A 24,618-nucleotide genomic window follows, 5' to 3' on the forward strand; every position below is an offset into this window, starting at 1 on the left:
TTATTCGCTGCGCTAACCTCCGCTTTCCTGATTGGCTGATATTTTGGTTCATAGGCCACATGGTCAGAATGGCTGTGTTGATGTTTTGGGGTTAAATTGAAAACCAATGCATTTAATCTGTATTTCACGGGCATTTTGTTCTTTTTATGCTCAGTGATACACATTAAAAGAAAGAGCAATTGCACAATAATTGTATTCGTCTTTTTAATATTTATTTTTTTATCCAAACATCTAATATAATTTAATTTGTAATGTCCTCTTTTTATTTAAAGCATGTAAAAATCTATTCCACGAGCATTGGCAACCATTGTTGCTTTCTCATTTCGATGCATTAAAATCATCCATTAAATACATATAGACATAGGTAGGCTATACTCCAAGAGTTGTATATTATTCAGCTCTTGTGTTTGTTTAAGAAGTCTCACTCCAGTGCGCACTCATTCATCCATTTTAAGGGTTTAGAAACACTGCAAGGCCATTAAATTCAATTCAAATATTTGTAGCAATGTAAACCAAGCACGCAGTAGAAGTGTTGACTGCCCACTGCTGGTCAGATATGATCCAGTAATCTGGGTTTCTTCACTTGTAAAGATATTGATCTTCGACTGAAGTCCTCTCAGATTGAGATTATCTATAAACAAAAGAAATGCACACAAAAGGAACATGAAGTTAATTTAGATTTCAAAAATGGAATGAGAAAAGAAAATTACCGGTTTGGCAGGAAACTTAAACAAGCGTGTTTGTTTGAGTCTCTGGAAAAAGGCTTCCCTCTCATGCTCATTTGCAAAGTCAAAAAACTTGACAGGCCTTGAGGAAACGTCTCGGGATCCCTCCAGCACGCTTCTGCCTGCTTTAACCAGCTTTACTCCAGAGTCCTGCCGGTCTTTCTTACCACGTTTATGGCTTGATACGTTTCGAATGCTCACAATGTCGCTGAACGTCACTTTTCTGCATTTTATTAGTTGTTCCTTTTCTGCAAAACACTAAAAAGGGAAGTTTTTCCTCATTATTATGCTATGATGCTATACATAGTGACCAGCCAGACACCCTGTGATATTCCTCATAAGTAGCATTACTCATTTTTAGTAGAAAGCAAGGAGGAAGCTATTAGTCACGCACACATGAATGTGACCATACATAGGCATAATATGAAAGACGTAATACAGTATTAATCACCTTTTTCACAACAGGGGAAAGAACTACAACCCTAGTATTCACAGGCGTTCTCTCATTCGCTGATTTTAACACACTTCCTGCAAACAGCAGAAACAGAGCTTTATTTAAGGAAAGAAAGAAAGAGTAATGCCATCTACTGTATTTATAACTTGCAAGTACCTGATGCAATATCTGATGCCACGGTTTCAGAGGGCACACGTAAAGGAGAGAGGCTGGGAAATATATCATTTTAGTCTAATTTTTGTGATAACTGAGACGTATATCAGCACATGTTATATATTCATGTATACAGTGCTTGTCAAAAGTTTGGATACATTACGATTTTTATGTTTTTACAAGGCTGCATTTATGTGCTAAAAAAAAACTATTACATTTTATTTATTTATTTTTACAAAAAACAGCTTTCTATTGTAATATATTTTAAAATGTAATTGATTCCTGTGATGCAAAGCTGAATTTTCAGTATCATTACTCCAGTCTTCAATGTCACATGATCCTGTGTGTTTGTTTAATAGAAATTAATTACTTCATACATTTATGTTACAAAAGATCCCATTTCAAATAAATGCTGTTTTTAACTTCTATTTATTAAATAATCCTGAAAAAAGGTTTCCACAAAATATTAAGCCGCAAAAACATTGAAAATAAAAAACATCATTAATAACTGAGCACCAATAATAATTGAGCAGCAAATCAGCATATTAGAATGATTTCTCAAGGATCATATGACAATAAATAATGGAGTAATGATGGAAACTCAAGTTTGCATCAAAGGAATAAATTACATTTTACAATATTTTCAAATACAAAATAGTTATTTCAAATGCCAATAATATTATGGTTTTTACTGTTTTCGATCAAATAAATGCAGCCTTGTTGAGCATAAGAGACTTCAATAAAACACTTAAAAATCATGTTTCCAAACTTTTGTTTAGTACTATATATACATTATGCATAAATAAATATACAGTATGCATGTATAAAAGGCCTTACCAAATGGGTGACAAAGAAAACGATTTCTCTTCAGCAGGGTTTATTGATAGCTCTGCATAAAATAAAAGCATAACAGCCTTTCATATTGACAACACAGCGCTAAAACATTTATGTGAAATGCATCAGCCCTCACTGCATTAATAGCAGTTATGAATGATAAACAGCCAGACTTACCAAGAATGGAGGAGAGGTTTGGAGGCTGCTGCAGCGCTAGATCCTGCGCATGGCTATGATCTAGAAGAGTTGAGTTCTTCACTGTGTTTATCATCCCATCTTCACCAAGTAACACTGTCCCCTCATCTGAGTGGTCATGAGAGACAATGAAGCACTAAGAATTATATATATATATATATATATATATATATATATATATATATATACACACACACACATACATAGCTACATACATATACATATTTATATATATTCAGTCGTGGTCAGAATTATTGGCACCCTTGGTAAATATGATCAAAGGCGGCTCTGAAAATAAACCTGCATTATTAATTCTTTTGATCTTTTATTTAAAAAATAAATTGAACCTTTCATTGAACTACAACAATTGAAAATGGGGGGGGGGGGGGTCTCATTATGAAATAAATGTTTTTCTCAAATACTCGTTGGACACAATTATTGGCACCCCTAGAAATTTGTATGAGTAAAATATCTCTGAAGTATATTCCATTCATATCCACAATTTTGAGCACTCCAGGGTGATTATAAACATGAAATTATCCAGCCATGGCTTCCTGTTTCACAGAAATATAAATAGGAGGGAAAGCAAAGCCCAAATTCCCTTAATCATCCACCACAATGAGAAAAACCAAAGAATATATTTCTAATGTGGAGAAAAAGATAATTGAGCTTCACAAATTAGTGAAGTGGCTTTAAGAAAAGCCCTAGAGCAGAGAAAATTCCCATTTCCACCGTTAGGGCAATAATTAAGAATTTCCAATCAACAGCAAATGTTACGAAACTGCCTGGAAGAGGACGTGTGTCTATATCGTCCTAATGCACGGTGAGAAGGAGAGTTTGAGTGGCTAAAGACTCTCCAAGGACCACAGCTGGAGAATTGCAGAAAATAGTTGAGTCTCGTGGTCAGAAAACCTTTAAAAAAATTGTCAAACATCCCCTACATCACCACATGTTGTTTGGGAGGGTTTCAAAACAAATTCTCCTAGCTCATCCAAAAACAAACTCCAGCATATTCAGTTATCAGACACGACTGGGACTTCAAATGGCACTGGCTTCTATGGGCAGATGAAACCTAAAAAATGAGCTTTTAAGCAGCAAACACTCAAGATGGGTTTGGTGAACACAGGGATAATAAGTACCCCATGTGTACAATGAAATAAACTGCTGTATTTTTGATGTTGTGGGCCTATATTTCTGCTGGAGGTCCTGGTCATCTTGTTTAGACACATGGCATCATGGATCCTATCAAATACCAACAGATAAAAAATCAACAAGTGACTGACTCTGTTAGAAATCTTTTTGAATTTTTTTTTAATGAAAGATCAAAAGGATAAACAATGATTTATTTTTACAGCCACCTTTGCTCATATTTACCAAGACTGACAATATTAGTGGAGGGCACTGTATACACACACACACACACACACACACACTACATACATTATATACTCAGTATTCAGGAAGAATATCTATGAAGCTCTTTTCTGTTCAATGACAGTTCACAGGGTCACATCTGTCAAGTGTTCCGTGTAAGAAATTACAGCATGTGGCGTGGGTTTGATACAACACAAGTAAATGGCAACAAATTATACCATAATTGTCAGCTCTGCGAAACTCCTCGATGGATGAAAGCGTTGTGTCCTTGCTTGCAGCTGGAGAATCAACATCCAAACAATCCAACAAGAAGCTGGAAACACCAGAGGGCATCGTTATACCTGGTCAATAACAGAGAAAAGATCTGCATAGGTCTGTGAGGAAATATAACCACTCAAAGCATAGAAAAGGGAGCGTCAAACCCACTTGTGGAGTCCTGGCTGAAGTCCTTGGAGCCACTGGCAGTCGACATGCCCTGCTGAGAGCAGAGGAGAGTCATTACGCTCTTAGACATCGTATGGCTGTCTGCAGACCCAGTTTGACTCGTATAGCTTGCAGATTTTAGACTCGCACACACAAAATCCTTGTTAGAGATCAGCAGTGATATCAGAGCGCTCGTACCTCAGCATGACCTCTCCTGCATCCGGAAATCAACGACTTGCCATTCAGACATCTTCCACCGGCCTTTGTAACTCTGAAACTTAAATTTGCAGAATATGGCTTCAAAATAAATTAGTTCATGCTGTGTTGCATGATAACGTTCAACAGGTGTATGCGAGATTTGACTGAGGCTGCACCTGAGATCACATATTTCTCTACTATATTGTAGGCAAAAAACGGTGTGTGACAAAAGTAGTATGTCCAAATTTACAGTACGCACAAAACAGTACGTAAAAAAGTTCTTCCGGTGAGATTCTGAAGTATGCATGTGATGGACACTGTACTATCCCATGAGGCCACAGGAGAGGATTTGTGAATGGCAGTGAAGCTACGCAACTGACGCTGGTAGGTCACATATAATGATAACATGGTGACTGTACTATGCCCAGATTACATTCATAGCACACACATTTATACTATACATTTTTTAGCAGTCACAAAGTAATTATTTATTCAAAATAAGTACTTGAGTGTGTGATTTTTGTACACGGCATAAGTGTTTCAAAGCATAGTATGTCGAGTATGCCACAAATTCCAAGATGTAATATTTCCAGTAGATTTTCAAAGTGTAGAGACGTTCACTGGGCCTGTCCAAATACCCACACTTGTGGTCTTGGCCACTTGAGAGGGCATGCACGGATTCGGTTCAGAACCATAAACACTAATAAAAACAACCAGCGTTGGGAAAGTTACTGTTAAAAGTAATGCATTACAATACTGCATTACTTTCTAAAAAGTAACTTAGTTACTTATTATGGAAAGTTTAATGCATTACATTTCTTTTGTGTTACTTTTTTTTTTCCCTTCATCTGGGCTGGGCTTGTTTTCAATATAAAAAGTTTTAATATAAACACGCTTTCAGACCAAAAGTGAAATGCATAAGCGTCAGGCTGAAGGAAATGTGAATTCACGTCTATATAGTAGAGAACGCAGCTCAGACAAACCTTTCAGCTTCTGCTGTTCTGGATTACATGAAGAATATAGCAAGAGAAGAAAGTTCAATACTCTTCAACAATTAAAAATAAAAATAAAGAAACAAATGGGAAATAATTTACTTATTTGAAAAAACTTCTTTTTTTTTGCAAATTAAAAAAGTTATGTTACTTTACTAGTTACTATAAAAAAGTAATCCGATTACGTAACTCGCGTTACTTGTAACATTTAAAACGACTACGAAGACGTGCGCGAGACCGACGCTTATCCCCAAAGCTTATCTACTTTTTTGCTGCAAACTCAAAAGCATATATGTTTTCTTTAAACAACAACAACATACTTTTAGGGCGTAGTATAAACAAAGACTATAGAGACTTTGGTATAAATATTCAAATTGTGCCGCAGTCCTACAGCAAACAGCCCAGCGCTGAAGGAACGTCACACATCTCATTAATATTCATGAGTCGTTCACTGGCAACAGATGTAACTTTAGAGCATTTAGCAGAAATCTTTCCGAAAATAATCCCACCTGTCCTTGTTGCATCCATTAGCTTTTAACTTAGAGAGCTGGCGAGCACTTCGACTGCGTTTAGCCCCGTGCCTATGAAAATCTAGGAGTAAAAAAAAATACAATTATAACGTGTCGATAATTAACGCAGAATTAAGGTTAGATCTAAAACGCTTCATACTGTAGGACGGGGCAGCTCTCAGTGGCGTCGCGTTGCGCCCGGTGGGTTTTCCACTTGACGCTTTCCTAACAATCATACTTTAGAAACAGAATTAATGCCCAACAATCACACAAACCCAATGCGTCCTTAAAGTGGGCGTGGTCCACAAATTAATGGCCTAGTGCTTGAGGAACGTAACCAGGCAACGCGAGTGTAATCTATTAGTGGGCCTAACGTTACATATTAAACAGTAATGTAACGGAAGCGTTGTTATCTTATATTAAACTGACATTAGATGTGGGTTAAGGAGAAAAAACTTCATTATCTGTTATTACATTACAGGAATAAAAAAAAAAATCCAACTTAAATGTCTTTTGATAGAGGACTTTTATTACACTACCTATTATTATTATTAATAATAAACTGATCTTGCAAACTGTAGTACCTTTTATATTTAATAATCAACACATACCGAGTTTGAGAGCAAAACAAATTATTTCGTAATTAAAAAAAAAAAAAAAAGTTGTCTTAAGACTAATAATTAATGACAAAAGTCTTTGAATCGCAAGCAAAAAATGACAGGTCTGTTTTGGTCTGATTGCCCTTCAAATTATAATAAAGATGGTGATTATTAATGTTGAGATTAGCCTAAACTGTGTGATGAGTGAGTTAAAGAACTGATTTGACTGTATTATTACTGATTTACTCTCAATCACGGTGAGCACTTCCCACTGAAAAAGCTCTGTTACACATCCCTAACCATTACAGAGTTAATAGTAGTCTGTATCGAATATGTTTTATGCAGTAATGGGTAGTAATTGATTAGATTACATGTAATCTGGATTACATAATTAGATTCCAAAAATTAAATTCTCGTAATTAGTGCATTACAGTTTAAAATACTCATAATCAGATTACAGTTACTTTTTTATGGATTACATAATATTCAATGCCAGTAAATTATATTTATTCTGCCTAATTTTCTTTTCTAAAAATCCTACTGTCATACCATTTTAATCTTGAACTATATTCACGTCACGTAAATATATTTTCTAACCAATAACTGAAATAATTATGCTTAAATTACAAAACACTGGTGATGTGAAGCAATGTGGTCATTACATCCAGGGACCTTCAGTAACGGTTGATTCTGGAAATCTGGACAAAAAATATGTCACACCTGGAAGACTTGTAATATCTTTTCTCTTCGCTTTTTATATCAATATTATGTTTAAAACAATTTAGATTTAAAAAAAGTCAATAGAATACATGACCTAAAAGGAGTAATTTATGTTACTAACTACAATTTTCAGATGTAATCTGTAATCAGTAACATTTGTAAGCAATCTACCCAGCACTGCAGGTCCAGCATTACTCATGTTTCCTTCAAAAACACAAGCATTTTCTTTAATTATAAGTATTCTTTATATTTCAGTTGGCTTTATCAAGCAATATGCAAGCTTTCAGAATACGGAATGAACACTTTTTTTTAAATCCCTTCTTTAGGACAGTATTTATCTGACTGTAAAAAGTTTTAAAATGCCACATTTGACAAGCTTTAGAAGTGTTGCATTCTGTGTTTGTGGAGGTGTATTCAGCAACTTATTACACATCAGATAAACTAACAAACTAATGGATTACTGAAAAAAATAAAAAAGGTAGGGCGGGGTCTCGGTTCCATCCATTGGTTGTTGATTGGATGTTGAGATGTGGGCGTGGCACTCAAAAATTAATGCAGCCCTTGGGTTTATACTTGTATAATGTAATACACGTTAGATATTGTATAACTGAAATACGACTTCATATTGCAGAACAGGCCTTTTATGGTCTGAAATCTTAATCTCATACCATGTCTTGAAGTTCACACAGTCTTGGACAGTATATATTTGACTGCTTATAATGCATACTTTGGACTGGGTACTGATCTCAATCTTATAATTGATATGCCTGTTGACATTTCATGCATTTAATCGTATTGTATTTTGGTGACACATCAAGGTTTTTTTTTCCAGATGCGATGTTCAAAATACCTGATGACTTTATTTCATTCCACTAAACTGATACTGTAGTTACACTAAAAGTAAACCAGTATGTACAGAACATCCAATAAATACATTCCAATACATTCTTTTGACTGTATACCAAAATGAATGGTTTATTCTCATAATTCATCATTTGTGACTGGAATGGATCCCAAATTAGTCTCCACCATTCACACAGGCTGCAGAGTAGAAAAGGAAAACATACAAACGGGGCTAAACCCAAAAGCGACCACACGCAGGCCGTCGACACAGAATGACGCACCTTTCACAACGAAATACTGCATAACAGTAACTCAGCTCTACTTGGACATACAGTGCATCTCATGCCTCTGCCTCGAGAAAATGTTCAGCAGTTTCAGTGCTTTTTCACCAAGATCTGGTGGTTAGAAACTTCACTTGTGAAGTTAGTCTTTGCAACAAATCTTCAATGCTAATAAACTCTCCAAACGGTAGATCAGAACAGAAACGCGTTATCTGTTAAACAGCACTAAACAGTCCGTCCCACTTGATAATCTTGTCCGCCTTCTTTTCGGGGAAACTGGAACTGTGGATAAAAACAAAAAACAAAAAAACAGCGACAAAGACCAGGTTCTCGTCCTATATCTATAACATGGTTTTCCTGTTTAAAAAAAAAAAAGGGAGATTGGATCTCTACGTATCCTGTTTTTAAACAGAAAGACAGACAGACAGAAAGAAAGAAACACGCCACCGACAGCAAGAGAACTGAACTGGGCAGCCTGCTTCACCAAAATCTAATTTTTTTGTTTTTTGTTTTTTTCTGAATCCAAACTCAGAGGCATATAAGAGGCGTGAGAGAGGCTGGTGTGGACGCAGAAGAGGGCCGAGCCAACTCAGTCGATGTCCATTTCGGGAAGCTTGGCCCCTGTGTGTTCCGGGGCAGCTTGGCCCTTCTCTGGGTTGCCCGTTTGCGCTTCTGAACCCTCCTGTCCGTTCACAGGGCCATTCTGTTCGGCCGGCGTCTCCTCCTTTGGAGGCTCCACTTTGGGCTTGGGTTTGGTGACGATATGATTGCAAGCAGAATACAGCTCCTGTATAATGATGAAGACACCGTTAGAAGACAAGAGGACGTATATCTGCTAAGCGGTAATAATAAAACAACAATTTTAAAAAGTGGTTTTTCACTATTATTTACAGCAGGATCTGCATTTTCATGGGTTTAAATCAAATATTTGTGTTATAAGAGCCAATAAAAACTACTCATTTCCTGGTAAAAACTTAATGTACAAGTTTGTGACTGTAAACGTAACAAACATATCAGACGCTGATCACTATTAACCGTCTGCAATGATTATATGTTGCAAATAAACTTTGTGATTAAGGGAAAATTTGGTAACCTACATAATCCACAACGATTTACATTTAGAGGTTTTTTTTTTTTTATACACACATTCTATGATTCTGATGTTGCTAATTTAAATATTTTCAGTAATTTTCTATTCCTCACTGATACTACACGGTATCGGTCAAAGCTGTATTTTGTAACTCTTGGTGTGAGATAGATGCTATGGGTTCTATACAGTATTTTTTAAATCTGGACCTTGAGTCTGTAGTAAAGTTTGATTGATATATTTTTATTTTGTCAATAGATGAACTATTAAATGAGTCCCTGTAGTCGTTTAATTTGACTCTCATATGCGGTCCCACAGATTCTGGAACTTGACAGGTGATTTTTATAAATTGTAGTTTGATCAGTATCTTCTGACTATCTTCAAAGTTTGATCAAATTATTAAATATGTGTTATATTTAACTACCCCTTAGCAGATAATCAAAATACCGGTGAGGTCTGTACCTTTGTTTTGGCCTGAATCTCTTGGGCTTTAACCACAGGGTCCTGACTGAGACTCTGTTTGCTCTGCAGATTCATTTTGTTGTTCATCCAGGTCATGGTTTCATTCACCTGCTTTTCCACCTTCATCATCTCCAGCTCATCCAAATGATCATACAGCTCATCCTGAGTTAAGAGATGACAGAAATGTGATTCATCCAATCTGTAATGTATAAAAGGCTATTTAAATAAATGTGCCTTGACTTAATGAGTGGCTACCTTGGCCTTATAAGCCTCGACGACCTTCATGTACTGCTGGATTTGCCTTCCGAGCTCATCCAAAGCTTTTGGCCGCTCCTCTGCCTCAATGTATCGGTTTTGAATCGGCTCTCCCAGTTTCTAGGAGCAAACGATTTTGGTGGTTCATTTTTCATTCTTTTTAATGGGCAACAGTTTCAACGAACACATCTCATCTACCTTCAACTCAGCCAGTTTATCGACGTACACGTGCTTCTGCTGGTCCTCTCCTTCTTCATACAGCCAGTTTTCAGTGTCCTCCAGTTTCAAGGAGAAAGAATCTCGATCCTGCATTGAAAGACGTTGCTTAATAAACACCACCAGTTAGAAGCATAGCTATCTTTATGAATGAAAGCAAATATATGTAGACACTCACAGCCTCGCTGACAAAGTTCTCCAGCACTCCGTGCAGTTTGTCTCTCATTTCATAAACATATTCCTCCACATAGTTCTTAGCATCGTTTCTTTCTTTCTCCAGCTTATCCTGCATAATCATCTTCCCCTACAGGCAAGAAAGCACAATGTCAGAAACCAGTTCTAGAAAAGGCACCTGCATCTTTTATCGGTGTTCAAATTATTATGATTTAATTCATTGTTAGTTAGCAGTTCTTTCATTAAGCCCAGTTTGGGAGACTCCAGTGTAATGTAATGTTTACTGCACTGTATGATATTGATATCGAAAAAATGGAAAATATTAAATATATCCAAAAAGCTGGTTCATTCAAACCTGCGTTTCAAACAGTCATCACAAACAGCCTTTTCAACCACACAGTATTATTTCTGTCTTACAATCATTCAAATAATCACAGAATTACTGGTATAAAGGTTTATAGTTTGCATATAAACACTGATGTCTGTTGTAGCAATCAAAATAGAGCAAATCACCTTTTGAAAGTATTTGGAGCTTCAAATAACGTTAGTGTTCATTACATTGTTTCGCAACTAGATGGCGACAAATTATATGTCATTGAATCATATTAGTAGTGAAACAAGTATTTGAGTAAATCATTCAATTATTCATTCAAACCCATTTTTTCTTAAATATATTTAATTAATTCAACATTTTTAAACAGACTGCAGTAATTAAGAATTAAACATTATTTTGATTAGTTCAGAAATGTGGGAGAACTGTGATCTCTGTTCGAAACCAAAAACAATTGCGATTCTCATTTGATCCAGAACTGTGCAGCTCTAGCATCTCCTACACAACACTAATCAGAGAAACTGATCCCTGTGGTGTAGTTGAGGTGCTTTGCACACTGTGATGTACCTCATTCTCCACGAACAGATTGAGCGATTCACTGGCCAGCTGCCAGTGCAGGCTGTTCTCGATGGGAAGATCCACCATCTTTGTCTTCACTTTGGCTTTCTTGGCTTGTGGAGGTTCATTCTTCTTCTCCTCCTGTTTGTTGTCTTCTGCTGAAGTCTAGAAGTCATTATAGTCACAGTGAATTTTCCATTGCAAATATTAGGTGTCATAGAGCAGTGGGGAAAATGCTCCCATATCTTTGTTAATGAGGTCAAATTGTGTCCAATCCAACTATGTTTTACCACTAAACAGGTGAAGTGATGCAGTAATCCAATGCATTGTGCATTTAATCAACCACGACTCTTATGCAGTTCACTTTTGGTACCGTGCTGGGTCGCCAATGCAAAATAAGCATGGTATAATATTCATGTGAGGGCACATATAAGCTGTACAATGCTTTTTAAAAATTGCATTTTTGATTTTGTCCCTTTTTTCTCTCTATTTCTTCTACATTGTTTTGATATTTCATATGACAATGAAATAAAAATAATAAATGCATCAGTCCGTCAATAGGAATGAACCTTGGCTATTTTTAGATGCACAACAAGCAGGCTGCAATTGGAAATGCATGCTTTTAAATACATTTGCATTTTGTTGAACTGTTGTATATATGGTGTTGGTGTGCAAGAGTATTCACACACCTCCATGTCTTCAGTGTCTGATTTCTTGTCTGCATGTTCTTTCTGATCATCACCTTGAGCCTTCTGCCCTTCTTGATCCACCTGCATCTTGTTCTTTAAGGAGCAAATATAATGAATGTTCACAGGGTAAATGACTATGGTCACAAACTTATCGTTTAGCATGCGTACGGAACAAAGAGTAGCTCCTATGATCTTATAAACTTTTGTTTTTTGCGTCTCACAAGTGTAAATGCATGGATGCTTATTTCCACCACAGAATAAAAAGTAAACAAAAAACAGCAATTGCGACTTTTTAGGCTCACAATTCTGACCTTTCCCCCCGCCTCACACGTCTGAATGTGTGAATTGGGAGTTTAGAACTTGCAACTGCAAAATAATCACCTTATTTTAATATATATTTTTATTCTGTGGCAAAAATAAGCTTCCATATATACTTTCGCTATGGTTATCACTATCAATTTCAGTATTCATTTCAGACGTGACTCCTGTATTCTGTACAGACACACACAGAACGACAGTAAGGGGATTCACTTGCACATTTAAATTTATATATATATAATGCTCACAAAACAAGTCAAATCTAGTTTTTAGAGCTAATGCTTAAAATTGTTCTCTTTCTTTCTTAAACCAACTGTTCTGTGCCCAGTGGATCCCCTGATGGTAGACAAAACCATTAGGGATGACTTTACCTCTTCCTCTTTGGCTGGAATGTCTGTCTCCATGGGTTCCTCTCCCTCCGCACATTTTAAAACCTCCACCAGGGTGGCGCTGGACACACTGAAGACCCCGTGCACATTCACACGCACCTTCACCTTCACCTTGGCGCTCTCGCCGGACGGCTGAGGCACCACCTTCTGGATGTTAAACTGGCCTGTGGACAGGCAAAAATTTGTCAATAGGGTTGCACAATTAATCATAATTTCTGCTTTTCTCGATTAAGCATAATCGCCTGTGAAACTAGCTCACTGGTTTAGTTTTCATTTGACATTTTCATTATCTTGCATTGGTATTGAGCCTCCACAAGCTTTCTTGCTTGAGGTTGCCAGATGTCAAAAGATCAAACCAACAAAAATGTATCCAGTCTCTTAGATGGATACTTGTTCTGCCCAGCGTTTTACTTAATCTTCCCAATCTGAAAATGGTGACAAACAAGCATGTTATGGAGGAAATATATATTTGGAGTTTAGCCATCTCTACTGTGATTCGTTCACAGGGTGCTGTTTGCTGAGACTAAATCTGTGAGCAAACCTTCTCAGTGATAAACGGTATTAAATCCAAACATGAATCTCAACTATATTGTTAGTGACTGTGGTTGCTGAACCAATGCACTTCTGCAAACTTTTTGCTTTAAAAGAAAATCGTAAAAAAAGAACACTTTAACAATAACCAGCATTAAATTATGATAACGGTAGAATTGGCTACCACTAACCAATAGACTAATCAACGTTAGCAGATTGGGTTAAGAATACACAAATGAATACCTTTTGATTAACGAAAAAGAAGTCATGTGAATAATGTGCTCTAAATGCCCAAAGTAAGATCAGGAGCTTGAAGGGGGGGGGGGGGGGGTATTGAATGTTAAAATAAATAAAAATATGATTTCACGTCAACTTTGATTTATAAGAGCAGAGAGCTGTCATATGAATGAAGTTCAAAGTAACTTTAAGCCAGACCACAATAAAATGCACATCTGTGTGTAGCAATCTATTCACCAGTCCTGTTACACACGTACAAGTGCACATGCTGTAAAATAAAATGCAACCATTTGTTTGTTTTCACACTTTATTAGAGTAAAACATGCAGACATGTGTAGACTAGTACTTAATGGAATAGTACTGTGCTAAATTCCAATTAAGCAAAGCAAAGAAGCATTCCCAGCATACCTATGGTAGGATCAGGATACGGCAGCTCTTTGGGATTGTTGTAGTAGGCCTCCAAAGAGAAAGGCTCCCTCCGGTAGAAAGTCAACACTTTAGAGAAGGGTGCAGCATGGTTCTTCGGGAAAACTTCACAATCACTGCAGAACAAGACATAACGTGACTGTTTAAAGAGTGAACTAAGAGAGTCAATCATGACACACAGAACCAAGAACACACCTGATGCCTTCATCTGCCGCTGAGGTCCACTTCAGAGAGATGGGGTAGGGAACCACGTCTGTGATGGAGAACTCACGCACTTTGAAGGCGGGCGACAGGATTGCACACTGAGGAACAATAAAGATTTGTTTGCAACACTAAGAAACACTGTAGGCTGTTATTATGAGAAGCAGCAGAAAAGTGAGCTCTGTATGCAAAGCAATATGAAAGAACTGGTGGTAAAAATTATCACTGAAGTCATTATTATAACAATTCTGTGGATACAGAATCACACACTTGGTAGATCAGGGCCCTTAGGAAAACATGAAATCGCGTCATATGACTCCTACAAATAGTGTGATATATATCGACTTCATATCAGCCATGGGACACCATGCTAGATATCAGCATTGGCCATTAAAAAGTTCATGTCCAAGAACTAACCTGCAGTGCACATCCTCTGGCCACAGCCTCGTCCAGGTTCAACGTCGTGCTCAGCTCCTTTCCAAAAAATTTGCTGATTCTCTCTTTGATGGCTGGAATCCTGGAGGCGCCGCCTATGATCTCCACTGCATAGATGTCGTCTTTCTTCAGTCCTGGTTATAGGAGGGAAAAAACACCACCACTATTGCATCGCTGCTTGATGGGAAAGGCACGCAGCTAAAAAAAGCAAAAGCGCTTGTTGTACTCACTGGTCTGTTCCATGATGCTGCGCAGCGGAACCTCCACCTTGGCCAGCAGCTCTGCACAGAACTCCTCAAACTTGGCTCTGGAACAAGAGAGTCATCAAGATATTATTAGACGTGGTATTTTAACCAATTAACCCGCTGACATCATAATGCACAAACATTTCCCCGTCACAGCTCAGAGCCTAATTTACGCCGCTGAGACAGAGCGCCCAGTTTAGCTGTGGCATGCGGTTACTGACCTGTTGAGCGAGCTGGAGACGTCGATGTCATTCATGAAGCATTCGATGTTGAGCGGCAAGTCCGAGGAGTTGGCGCTCATGAGTTTCTTCAGTTTCTCGCACTCCTGGTAGAGCCGCACCAGAGCGCGGGGCTTCGATCGCACGTCCAGCTTGTACTTCTGTGCAAACTCCTCACAGAAGTACTTGACCAGCACCTCATCAAAGTCTTTACCGCCCAGCTCAGGGTCAAACGCAGAACCCAGAACCTACGTTAATCAGTCAACAAAAGCATTGAGGGACAAACTGTTGCTACCAAATAGACATGTACAAAACTATGCATTTTAAAAACCGTTTCTTAAAGGGTTAGTTCACCCCAAAATGAAAATTCTGTCATTTACTCACCCGCATGTTGTTCCAAACCCGTAAGACCTTCGCTCATCTTCGAAACACAAATTAAGATATTTTTGATGATATCTGAGGGCTCTCTGACCCTCCCATATACAGCAACGCAACTGCAATGTTCCCAGGTCCAGAAACATAGCAAGGACATCAGTAAAACAGTTCAACTACAATTTTGAGAGGCTAAGAGAACACACTTCGTGCGCAAAGACGACGGTAACTCCAGGGAGAAGAATTGTTGAAGTCGTTATTTTTGTTTTCTTTGTGCACAAAAATGTATTTTCATAGCTTCGCAAAAGTGAAGTTGAGCTACTGATGTCACATGGACTCTTTTACCGATGTGCTTACTACGTTTCTGGACCTGGGAACATTTCAGTTGCATTGCGGTCTATGGGAGGGTCAGAGAGCTTTCTGATTTCATCAAAAATATCTTAATTTGTGTTTAGAAGATGAACGAAGGTCTTACGGGTTTGGAACGACATGAGGGTGAGTAATTATGACAGAATTTTCATTTTGGGGTGAACTATCCATTTAAGCTTAAATGGTTTTAACTTCACAGCTCATCTTAAGGAAAGAAAACTCATGGCACTGGACAAAAGACATGCATGTGTACAGTAGCTATGTTACCATCCACCCATTTTTGTGCATTCTGAAATAATCGCATAAAAAAAATAAAAAAAAGCGCCTGGATGGAAACACCAGGATGAGGTTAAATTCTGAAAGTGCTCACCACACACACACACACAGTTGATTAAAATAAACTTTTTATCCGATAAGAGAAAATGCGCATAAACTATAATGGAATCAGAATAAATTTCACTATGCGCATCAAAAAAAAAAAGTGGCACTGCACACTTGGGCAGGATGACTAACCCGCGGACCGATCTCGGTTCGATGTTGTTTTGGTCGTTCTGCAATGTCATCAAAGTAGGCCTATTTCTGTAAAACTGTCTTACACGACTGCGTGAAGCGTTCCCAAACAGCAGGCATCCACCTCCGAAAGCAATGACAGCGTTTACTGTGTTTTATCTGCTCGCTCTGAGGCACAAGTAATTTATCATATATGAAAATTATTATATTCAGTGGCTTCTCCTACTTTTCTTACTGATATTTAGTGCCAGTTTATCAGGAAGTGACAATTTTGTTCTCTTTGGCTTGTTGGATGGAAACTGTGCTTTATTCACTAATGTTTTATGCGATGTTCCAGTTTTGCACATAAGTTAAATTCACATTTTTGGATGGAAACATAGCTAGTAGCAATCTGGAGTCCAATTGTTTCATAATTGCTTATGAAATTTATTGTTGAATTTGTTACAAAATCACTGCTTTAACCCTTGGGTTTTCCTAATTTAGTTCACTTGTGATCCTTGGCGGTCAAAACAGACTGAAGACAATAAGTGTGACTTTCTTTCCCTCATGAAATAAATGGAACTAAATTCTCAAATATATTAATTATTTAATATTTTAAGGGATTTAATAATGCTAGACACAAAAAAAAAAAAAAAAAAAGTTAAATAAGCAGCATGCGTCTCTACATAAAAATACAAACATTAGAAAAAAAAATATATATATATATATTCTCAATTAATAGCGTTTAGAAAGTCATACATAATACAGTCAAGATGCCTGTGTAGTCCAATATTTAAACACACACATATACACACAAATTTGTGTGTGTGTGTGTGTGTGTGTGTGTGAGACATGCATTAATAGAATCATGTTTCAGTGAATAGGTTATGTGCTGGTTCACACAGCACATTTAGATTACACTAAATCAGTTTTTACTGCGATAAAGTCCAAATCTATGAACATTCGCAGGACGGAAGGTGTCTGAATAAACCTGAAACGCATGTCAACATCTGTCATCAAACGTGTCGTCATCAGAGCTTGTGCAGCCGGCTGAGCCAGCTTTCAAATCATTCTTATAGTAATTACACGTCACAGCTAATCTTTTTCCTCTAAATTTATAAAAGCATATAGAAAATGAAACTATAGTTGATCTCACTAATCAACTTGTCAGATTTAAGATGGCTAATGCATCATCTTGACCCATCTCTAATAAAAATAATAAGATGAAGAATGTGAGAGTGAGCATTCTAATCTAAATTTACATTATTTTAGTATCACATACACACACTTACAGTGATATATATATATATATATATATATATAATAATTACTATTTAGTCATTTAGCAGACGCTTTTATCCAAAGAGACTTACAAATGAGGACAACAGACATAATAAATTCAGACATTAACTAAAATAGATAATAAATACAAATCACGACAGGATAGTTTATCAGTAATCCTAAGAAATAACACTGAGCCAAACACACATGCTAAAAACAACAACTTACACAGTAAGAAATGGTTATAAAAACTGAAACAAGTAGAAAAGAGGAGAAATAAAAAAAGTGATACTAGTGATGTATAAATAATATATTATATCATAATTTGTTAATGTTTTAGTTGTATTTTTATACTTACTGTTTTTATTGTAATGTTAGTAAAAATTTTTGTATTTTTGTTATTTGCTTCTGTAATTTTTATTAGCTTTTGTTTATTTAAATATTACTATTAATGGGTTTAATTTATTTCAGTTTTAGTTTGTTTAGCATTATCATTGTGCATAATAAAGTATGTGGAGAGAAAAGCCTCACCTTCAGCTTCCCCTTGTTAAAGGCACACACAGAGACCTGGTAAGCAGCATGGCCAATATCCACAAACACCACAATCCTGGGCTTCTCCTCAGGAGCGGGCAGGTCCTGTTTGTAGATCCCATACGCCAGTGCAACTACAATTACAGTCAACATGTGAACACATTAAACTCTTACAACTAAAGGTGGAGTTACAGTCAGATGGAAACACTTTTATTTGCTTGTATTTTTAATGTTTTGGGAGCCCAAAGCTGTACAATCCATATCTGTTTTGTTGAAAAAGGAAAAGCTCAAATATTCAGCCTATCTTTTTCTTTGTGTTCCATAGACCTAATACACGTCTAGCATGACATGTAAGTGAGAATAAGACATGATGTGTCTGGCATAAACAATGACGGAAGCTTCATTTTCAGGTGAACTAAATCCATCATAATTATTTCACCTGCTGTGGTGTCATTCATGAGTCTGAGGCAGTTAAGGCCTGCGATCTGTGCAGCATCCATGACTGATCTTCTCTCGGCATCAGTAAAGAAGCTGGGAACCTATGCAAGAGCATGAGAACACACAACAAAACTGTTCACATTCCTTACACAGTAACTACAACAGCTAAACAATAAAGACATGAATAGTAATGCGAGATTCTGAAAATTTTGTCGGTGATGTTACTGGGACTAACGATAGAGAAGAACAAACAGCAAGGGTCAAAAAAAAGGAAGAAATGCTCAACTCAAAATCAAATCAGAGGCGAAAAACACTGATGTGAGGTAAAGGTAGTGACGTGTCATAAATTAAGTCAAATGTATTCAAAGCACCTTAATATACAATCATAATATTATTATTATATATAATATCTTCACACCTTTTAGCAGATTAAAGTTACAAGCAATCAAGCATTGAGATTTGCTAGTATATCATCTTATGTGAGTATACTTTAAGTATGGAAGTTCACACATATTCATATATCCTATTTTAAATTACATTTTTGAGATGTGTGTGTATAATATATATATATATATATTTGTGTGTATCTATCATATGTACATATATATAAATATTTGTGCTGTCAAACGATTAATCGCATCCAAAACAAAAGTTTGTTTACATACTGTGTGTACTGTGTATATTTATTATGTATATAATATATAAATACACACTCATACGGTATAAATTGAAAATATGTACATGTATAAATATAAAATATATATTTTATATACAAATGTTTCTTAAATATATACATGCGTGTGTATTTATATACGCATAAATATATACACATTATGTAAACAAAAACTTATTTTGGATGCGATTAATCATATGACAGCACTACTATATATATATATATATATACACATACTAGTCAACATTTGAAGTGGATCAAAACCTTTCAACAAAGTCTAAGACAAGAATGCTTTTAGGTTTTAGGACAACTTTCATTAACTTTTTTTTGATCCACTTCAAATGTTGACTACTTATATATATATATATACACATATTCACATTCACATACATACATATAGATATACATACATACATATATATATATATATATATATATATATAGTTTTACAAAAGTGCACTGCATGCACGCAGTACAATAGTAATATGTAATATATCTTACTTTTAATATATATGGGCAAAAAATAAAGTTTAGATTTCATGAAAATATAACAATCAAGAATTTTCAAAATCTGCCAATAGTCCTGGAGTTTCAGTAAACCCAGTTTACACCATACGATTACTTTTGGTATTCGGAAATAAAATCTGCCTTTCCCCAAGTGCAATCGTGCATATACATGACATTAATGACGGCCTCATAAATCACAGCTCCTACTGAAGATGACCACACTGCTCTTTGCTTTTTACAGACGCATTATGCAGTTCTAGTGAATATTTCAAGTATATTTAGAGAGAACAGGCGTACAGAGATGACGCAGTCTGCTACAGGTTTTTTGAGGGCAGCTTCAGCGGTCTCCTTCAGTTTGGTCAGCAGCATGGCAGTGACCTGCTCAATGCTGAACACCTTCTCCTCCTCCATATACATGACCTGTGGAGACAGACAGCAAAAAGCACAGTGAAATAGCCACATCTGAATCACACAACTGAGCAGAGCAGCTGTTAAAACATACACGTGACTATCTAACCCAATCACTGCGGTTTAATTAGTCCTACCTTAATACCAGTGGTTCCAGTTGGCATCTGAGCGAGATCAAAGACCAGGCTGGACTTGGCCGCCTGAACATACGGGTCGCTGAACGCCCTGCCATGGAATCGCTTAAAACCCTGCACAGTGTTCTTGCAGTTTGTGACCACCTTGTTGTAAGAACAGAAATTACCATTACAACTTCTGTCCATCCATGCAATGCGTTCTCACTTGTTTCAAATAAATAAACATTTACCTGGCTTTTGGCCGCTGCCCCTATCGATCGATTACGAGGACCGAATGACACGAATGACCTGAAACGGACACATCATCATCACACATCAATTTAAAATGATCTTAAATCGTTATTCTTAAACCTTTAACTTCATGCTCCTTAAAAGAATGGCTCACCACAATATTAAAAAATTTCTGAAAGTTTAAACACTCTCTCAGACCATCCAAGATGTAGATGAGTTTGTTTCTTCATCAGATTTTAGAGAAACGTAGCATTGCATCCCTTGCTCACCAATGGATGCCCTGCAGTGAATGGGTGCCGTCAGAATGAGACTCCAAACAGCTCATAAAACATCAAAATAATCCACACCACTCCAGTCCATCAGTTAATGTCTTGTATAGTAAAAAACTGCATGTTTATAAGAAACAAATCCATAATTTAGGCATTTTAACGTCAAACTGTTGCATTAAAAATCCATAAAAACGCTTCACCCAGTGAAAACATCCGTCTCCTGTTGTCCTGTAAAACCTGTTTTTGCTTGAAAACGGTGCTTAATCAGTGCATATTTCTCTCCTGATTCAGACAAGATAACTTTTTCACTCCAGGAAGCAATTTTATGGATTATGGACTTTGGTATATTGAAGTTAAGCGTGTCTTAATGATTAATTTGTTTCTTACAAACATGCAGATTTTCACTTCTGAAGACATTAACTGATGGACTGGAGTGGTGTGGATTATTGTGATGTTTTTATCAGCTGTTTGGACTCTCATGCTGACGGCACCCATTCACTGCAGAGACACTGATGCAATGCTGCATTTCTCCAAATCTGATGAAGAAACAAACTCATCTCCATCTTGGATGTCCTGATTCAGAATATTGTTAGTTTTTGAGTGAACTATCCCTTTAACTAGTACTATCCTAGGGCTTCTACCCATCCCTTTTTGAACGCATTTCAAAATTATTTTTTCATTGATTTTCTATATTTTCTTTTTTTAACTGTTTGAAATGTAATTGTTTCATACTCTTTCGTTAGACTAGTATATCATCATTTTAAAGTAAACACATTTTTTAAAGAATTTTAATAAAGTAATAAAGCATTCTCTAATATATAACACTATTATGAAAGTTTTCTCTCTGTAGTGCAAACACCCCAATTCCAAAAGCCATTTTATAACTATTAAAATCAAGTTAATGAAATGCCTGAGATTAGTGTTTTGTGAGATTCACAATCTTGTCAGTTTGACTGATAAACGTTGCATTTATTTACAGCAGGAAAGCATCTACAGTGTAGTAATCTAAATTACACTGACTTCATTATCTCAAGACATTTCCTTGGTGCACCAGAAACTATCAGTTAATATTGTAAATAAATGTTTAAGTGATGTACTTGAACGACAGTAAAAAGAAATGTATAAAGTAATTCCGAGCGGCTTTATTATAATTTTTTTTTTTTTAAATGACATATTTGATCAGAAATACAAATGTAACAGAACATAGGCCAAGGAAAAGAGCCAAGCTATACATATCAAATACAAACCAGTCTTTATAATAATAATAATAATAATAATAATAATAATAATGTGCTAGAATGTTCCTGCGGCGCGAGCCACGCTGTAAGATAGCTTAGCACGCGGCTAACCGCTCTCCTTCATCACAATGAAAAACTGCTGCTAAATACACTCGAAACAAATATTCATCATCCTAATATTCATCATCTTAACTAAACAGAGCATCGTAGTTACAGACAATATTAATCAGATACTATAGCATGTCTTCAGTACGATGAAAGAAGGATTGTGACAGGTCAAATGTCTCTAGAAAGAGTTAGAGTGTCAGGTAAAGGTAAAAGTACAGGTAAATGAAAGGTAAATAAGTGTGAAGCTGAATGGAAGTATTTGACTCACGGTGTGCATCGGTCGCTGTATTCGTTCGCCGCGGTCTCTATCCCACCGGCCCGGGCCACAGCAACATAACAGCTCTGGAAGCCCACATCAAACCCCACCACTGACATCTTCACGATTATAGTCCGGATAAAATACTGATTACTAGCAACACGTGTCTTTTTAAAACATATACAACAGGCGGTTGAGCTCGGTATTCCTAAGAGTCGTGTTTAACGTGATTTCATAGCTCTCGATGGTCACTAACGGTTAAAAGCTGGAGGAGTTCACGCGGTTTTATCGCGAGAGTTCGAGACGCCTCTGGAGCTTTCCGATAGCATCCATAGTGTTGCATTACTTACATCCACTTTCACTTACTATGTCTTAATTAATTAATCTCTCTATTCTAATTTTATTTTATCTATTATGCATAATCTATTATTATGCATACTGCGTTATGCTAACCAAGGCTTGCACGTTGTTGGTTTTGATTGCTTCTTATGTCCTCATAAGTCGCTAAGCATCTGCTAAATGACTAAATTTATTAAATTCGTCCTTCCAGTCCTGTTTAAAAAACGAAACAAATATCTCCGTCCTTACACGTTACTATATGTTATTTACTATATAGCAGATTCTTGAATTTCTTGTATATATTTCTTACATGATATAAAAAATGTGCTTAATTGTTTCCTCGTGACATTCCTCACATAGTATTGTCGGATGTTTTAATATAACATGAAGAGTTTTGTTTAGCTTGCAATGACCAGTCCTCAGTCTATTTATTATAACTTGTTCCTTCATTTATTTCCCATTTTGCTTTCCATACCTATCATATTTAGTTTGTCTCCCTTTAATTGTATTATCCCACTACTGCTGCTGCTATTTCTGCATTATCCTTTTCCACACTAAACTCTTTGATCATTTAATTTTGATGTCATGTTCTTTTTTTTGTTGCTTCTTTTGCCAGTTTATCTACTTTCTCATTTCCCTGCACTGTAAACAAAAAGTTAGATATAGATTCTCAACTTTTTGTTGTATAAACTTAAAAAACAACAAGTTGAGAAAACTAAAAAATCTGCTGAAGCTGATTGCCTTAAAATTTGAAGTTGGCTCAACTTTTTTTTTTACAGTGTGGATGCTCTCATGCGCTGGCATGTCATATTTTCCCCTTGCCTACTTATTCTTGAGTTTGTAAATCAAATTTCATAAAGTAATTCCTGATGGTTTCTAGTTACACCAGACTTTATACTCATGGGCAGATCACTACATATTACAACGTTGTCCCAGATTGTTCAATGCATTCTAATGCTATTAATCCAGCCAATCCAAAGCGATAGATGTGTTTACATCAGTACAAGAAAGTTTTATTTTTATTTTTTTTATTGAATGCATGAAAAAAACAATAACAATAGTCATCGTCAAATCACAACAACAGTCCAGGGTCCTTCAACAAAGCCACTGCTCTTATCACTTTCAAGTTTCAATAGATTTAAAATACATTTTAATTTCAAGTTTGAATCTTACAAAAAGAGGTTTGCATTTCGAAAATGTACATTTATGAATATGATATTTAGCTAAGAGGAAAATAAGGTTTATGAAATAACTATCACCTTTTTTTCACATTCATGAAAGCCAAAAATGACATTTCTGTAAGTAAACTCAAAATTAGGATTCACATAACATTTGATAAAGTCAAGAATATCACACCAAAATGATGTTGTGTAAGAGCAATTCCAGAATAAATGTAAAGAAGCTTCATTGTTTTCTAAACAGAAAGAACAGTTGGTGTTAATATCATTCTCAAGTCTTTTAAGATCAACTTAAATGCAATTTCTCTCGTTTTGTTAATTGAATATTTGTGAGGTAATGAGCAAACTTTCTTCCAGGAAATATCACTTTCTAAACCATTCCAACAAGAGATTACACAAGGCACAGAAATAGACTCCATCTGAAACAAAACTCTCATTGTTTTTTGACGAAAGGCACTGTTTATCGGTACAAGAAAGTATTTAGCAAGTTTGTGATTGATTTTGTGTACCGGTAATCTCTTTTTTTTGTTTGGTTTTCTTGATACAGATAAAAATACTGATATAGAGTTTTATCTTATAAATCTACTAAGTTACTTCTCCTAGCCGAATATGTGACTCTCCGTCAATCTGAAAGCTGAATAAATAGCTTTCCATTGATGTATGGTTTGTTAGGATCGGACAATATTTGGCTGAGATGCAACTATTAGAAAATCTGGAATCTGAGT

General features: G+C 36.2%; 2 protein-coding genes across 2 annotated transcripts; both read right to left on the bottom strand.

Annotated features, from left to right (window-relative positions):
- Window positions 1–221: 221 nt before the first annotated feature.
- LOC306855924 (uncharacterized protein) lies at window positions 222–6,150 on the bottom strand. Its single transcript, XM_079394881.1, has 10 exons — window positions 6,018–6,150; window positions 5,858–5,939; window positions 4,357–4,435; window positions 4,162–4,213; window positions 3,954–4,076; window positions 2,344–2,469; window positions 2,170–2,221; window positions 1,336–1,388; window positions 1,177–1,253; window positions 222–983 (listed from the first exon to the last, which is right to left on the bottom strand). The coding sequence occupies exons 1-10, from the start codon at window positions 6,091–6,093 to the stop codon at window positions 675–677; spliced, it is 1,029 nt and encodes a 342-aa protein (XP_079251007.1). The 5' UTR covers window positions 6,094–6,150; the 3' UTR covers window positions 222–674.
- Window positions 6,151–8,006: 1,856 nt separating this feature from the next.
- On the bottom strand, window positions 8,007–22,670 carry LOC306855711 (heat shock 70 kDa protein 4-like). Its single transcript, XM_079394534.1, has 19 exons — window positions 22,389–22,670; window positions 20,505–20,562; window positions 20,278–20,418; window positions 20,030–20,152; window positions 18,554–18,653; window positions 18,115–18,248; window positions 15,076–15,320; window positions 14,840–14,916; window positions 14,592–14,743; window positions 14,169–14,275; window positions 13,956–14,089; window positions 12,762–12,943; window positions 12,073–12,165; window positions 11,393–11,548; window positions 10,499–10,624; window positions 10,303–10,410; window positions 10,105–10,224; window positions 9,850–10,011; window positions 8,007–9,087 (listed from the first exon to the last, which is right to left on the bottom strand). Exons 1-19 carry the CDS (start codon window positions 22,493–22,495, stop codon window positions 8,890–8,892), a joined length of 2,523 nt encoding a protein of 840 aa, XP_079250660.1. The 5' UTR covers window positions 22,496–22,670; the 3' UTR covers window positions 8,007–8,889.
- Between the last annotated feature and the right edge of the window lie 1,948 nt (window positions 22,671–24,618).

Source organism: Barbus barbus, assembly GCF_936440315.1.
Source record: "Barbus barbus genome assembly, chromosome: 36".
NCBI classification, from domain to species: domain Eukaryota; kingdom Metazoa; phylum Chordata; class Actinopteri; order Cypriniformes; family Cyprinidae; genus Barbus; species Barbus barbus.

What these genes read in the sequence shown, in the direction of transcription:
- LOC306855711 (XM_079394534.1), bottom strand. Translation starts at nt 22,495, where the DNA reads ATGTCAGTGGTGGGGTTTGATGTGGGCTTCCAGAGCTGTTATGTTGCT. An exon ending in TACAGCGACCGATGCACACC is followed by an intron (nt 20,563 to 22,388) that starts GTGAGTCAAATA and finishes TGTCCGTTTCAG; the next exon opens with GTCATTCGTGTCATTCGGTC. An exon ending in AGAACTTTGTCAGCGAGGCT is followed by an intron (nt 10,411 to 10,498) that starts GTGAGTGTCTAC and finishes CTTTCAATGCAG; the next exon opens with GATCGAGATTCTTTCTCCTT.
- LOC306855924 (XM_079394881.1), bottom strand. Translation starts at nt 6,093, where the DNA reads ATGATTGTTAGGAAAGCGTCAAGTGGAAAACCCACCGGGCGCAACGCG. An exon ending in AAACCTCTCCTCCATTCTTG is followed by an intron (nt 2,222 to 2,343) that starts GTAAGTCTGGCT and finishes TATTTTATGCAG; the next exon opens with AGCTATCAATAAACCCTGCT. An exon ending in TTTCCCCTGTTGTGAAAAAG is followed by an intron (nt 984 to 1,176) that starts GTGATTAATACT and finishes TTCCCTTTTTAG; the next exon opens with TGTTTTGCAGAAAAGGAACA.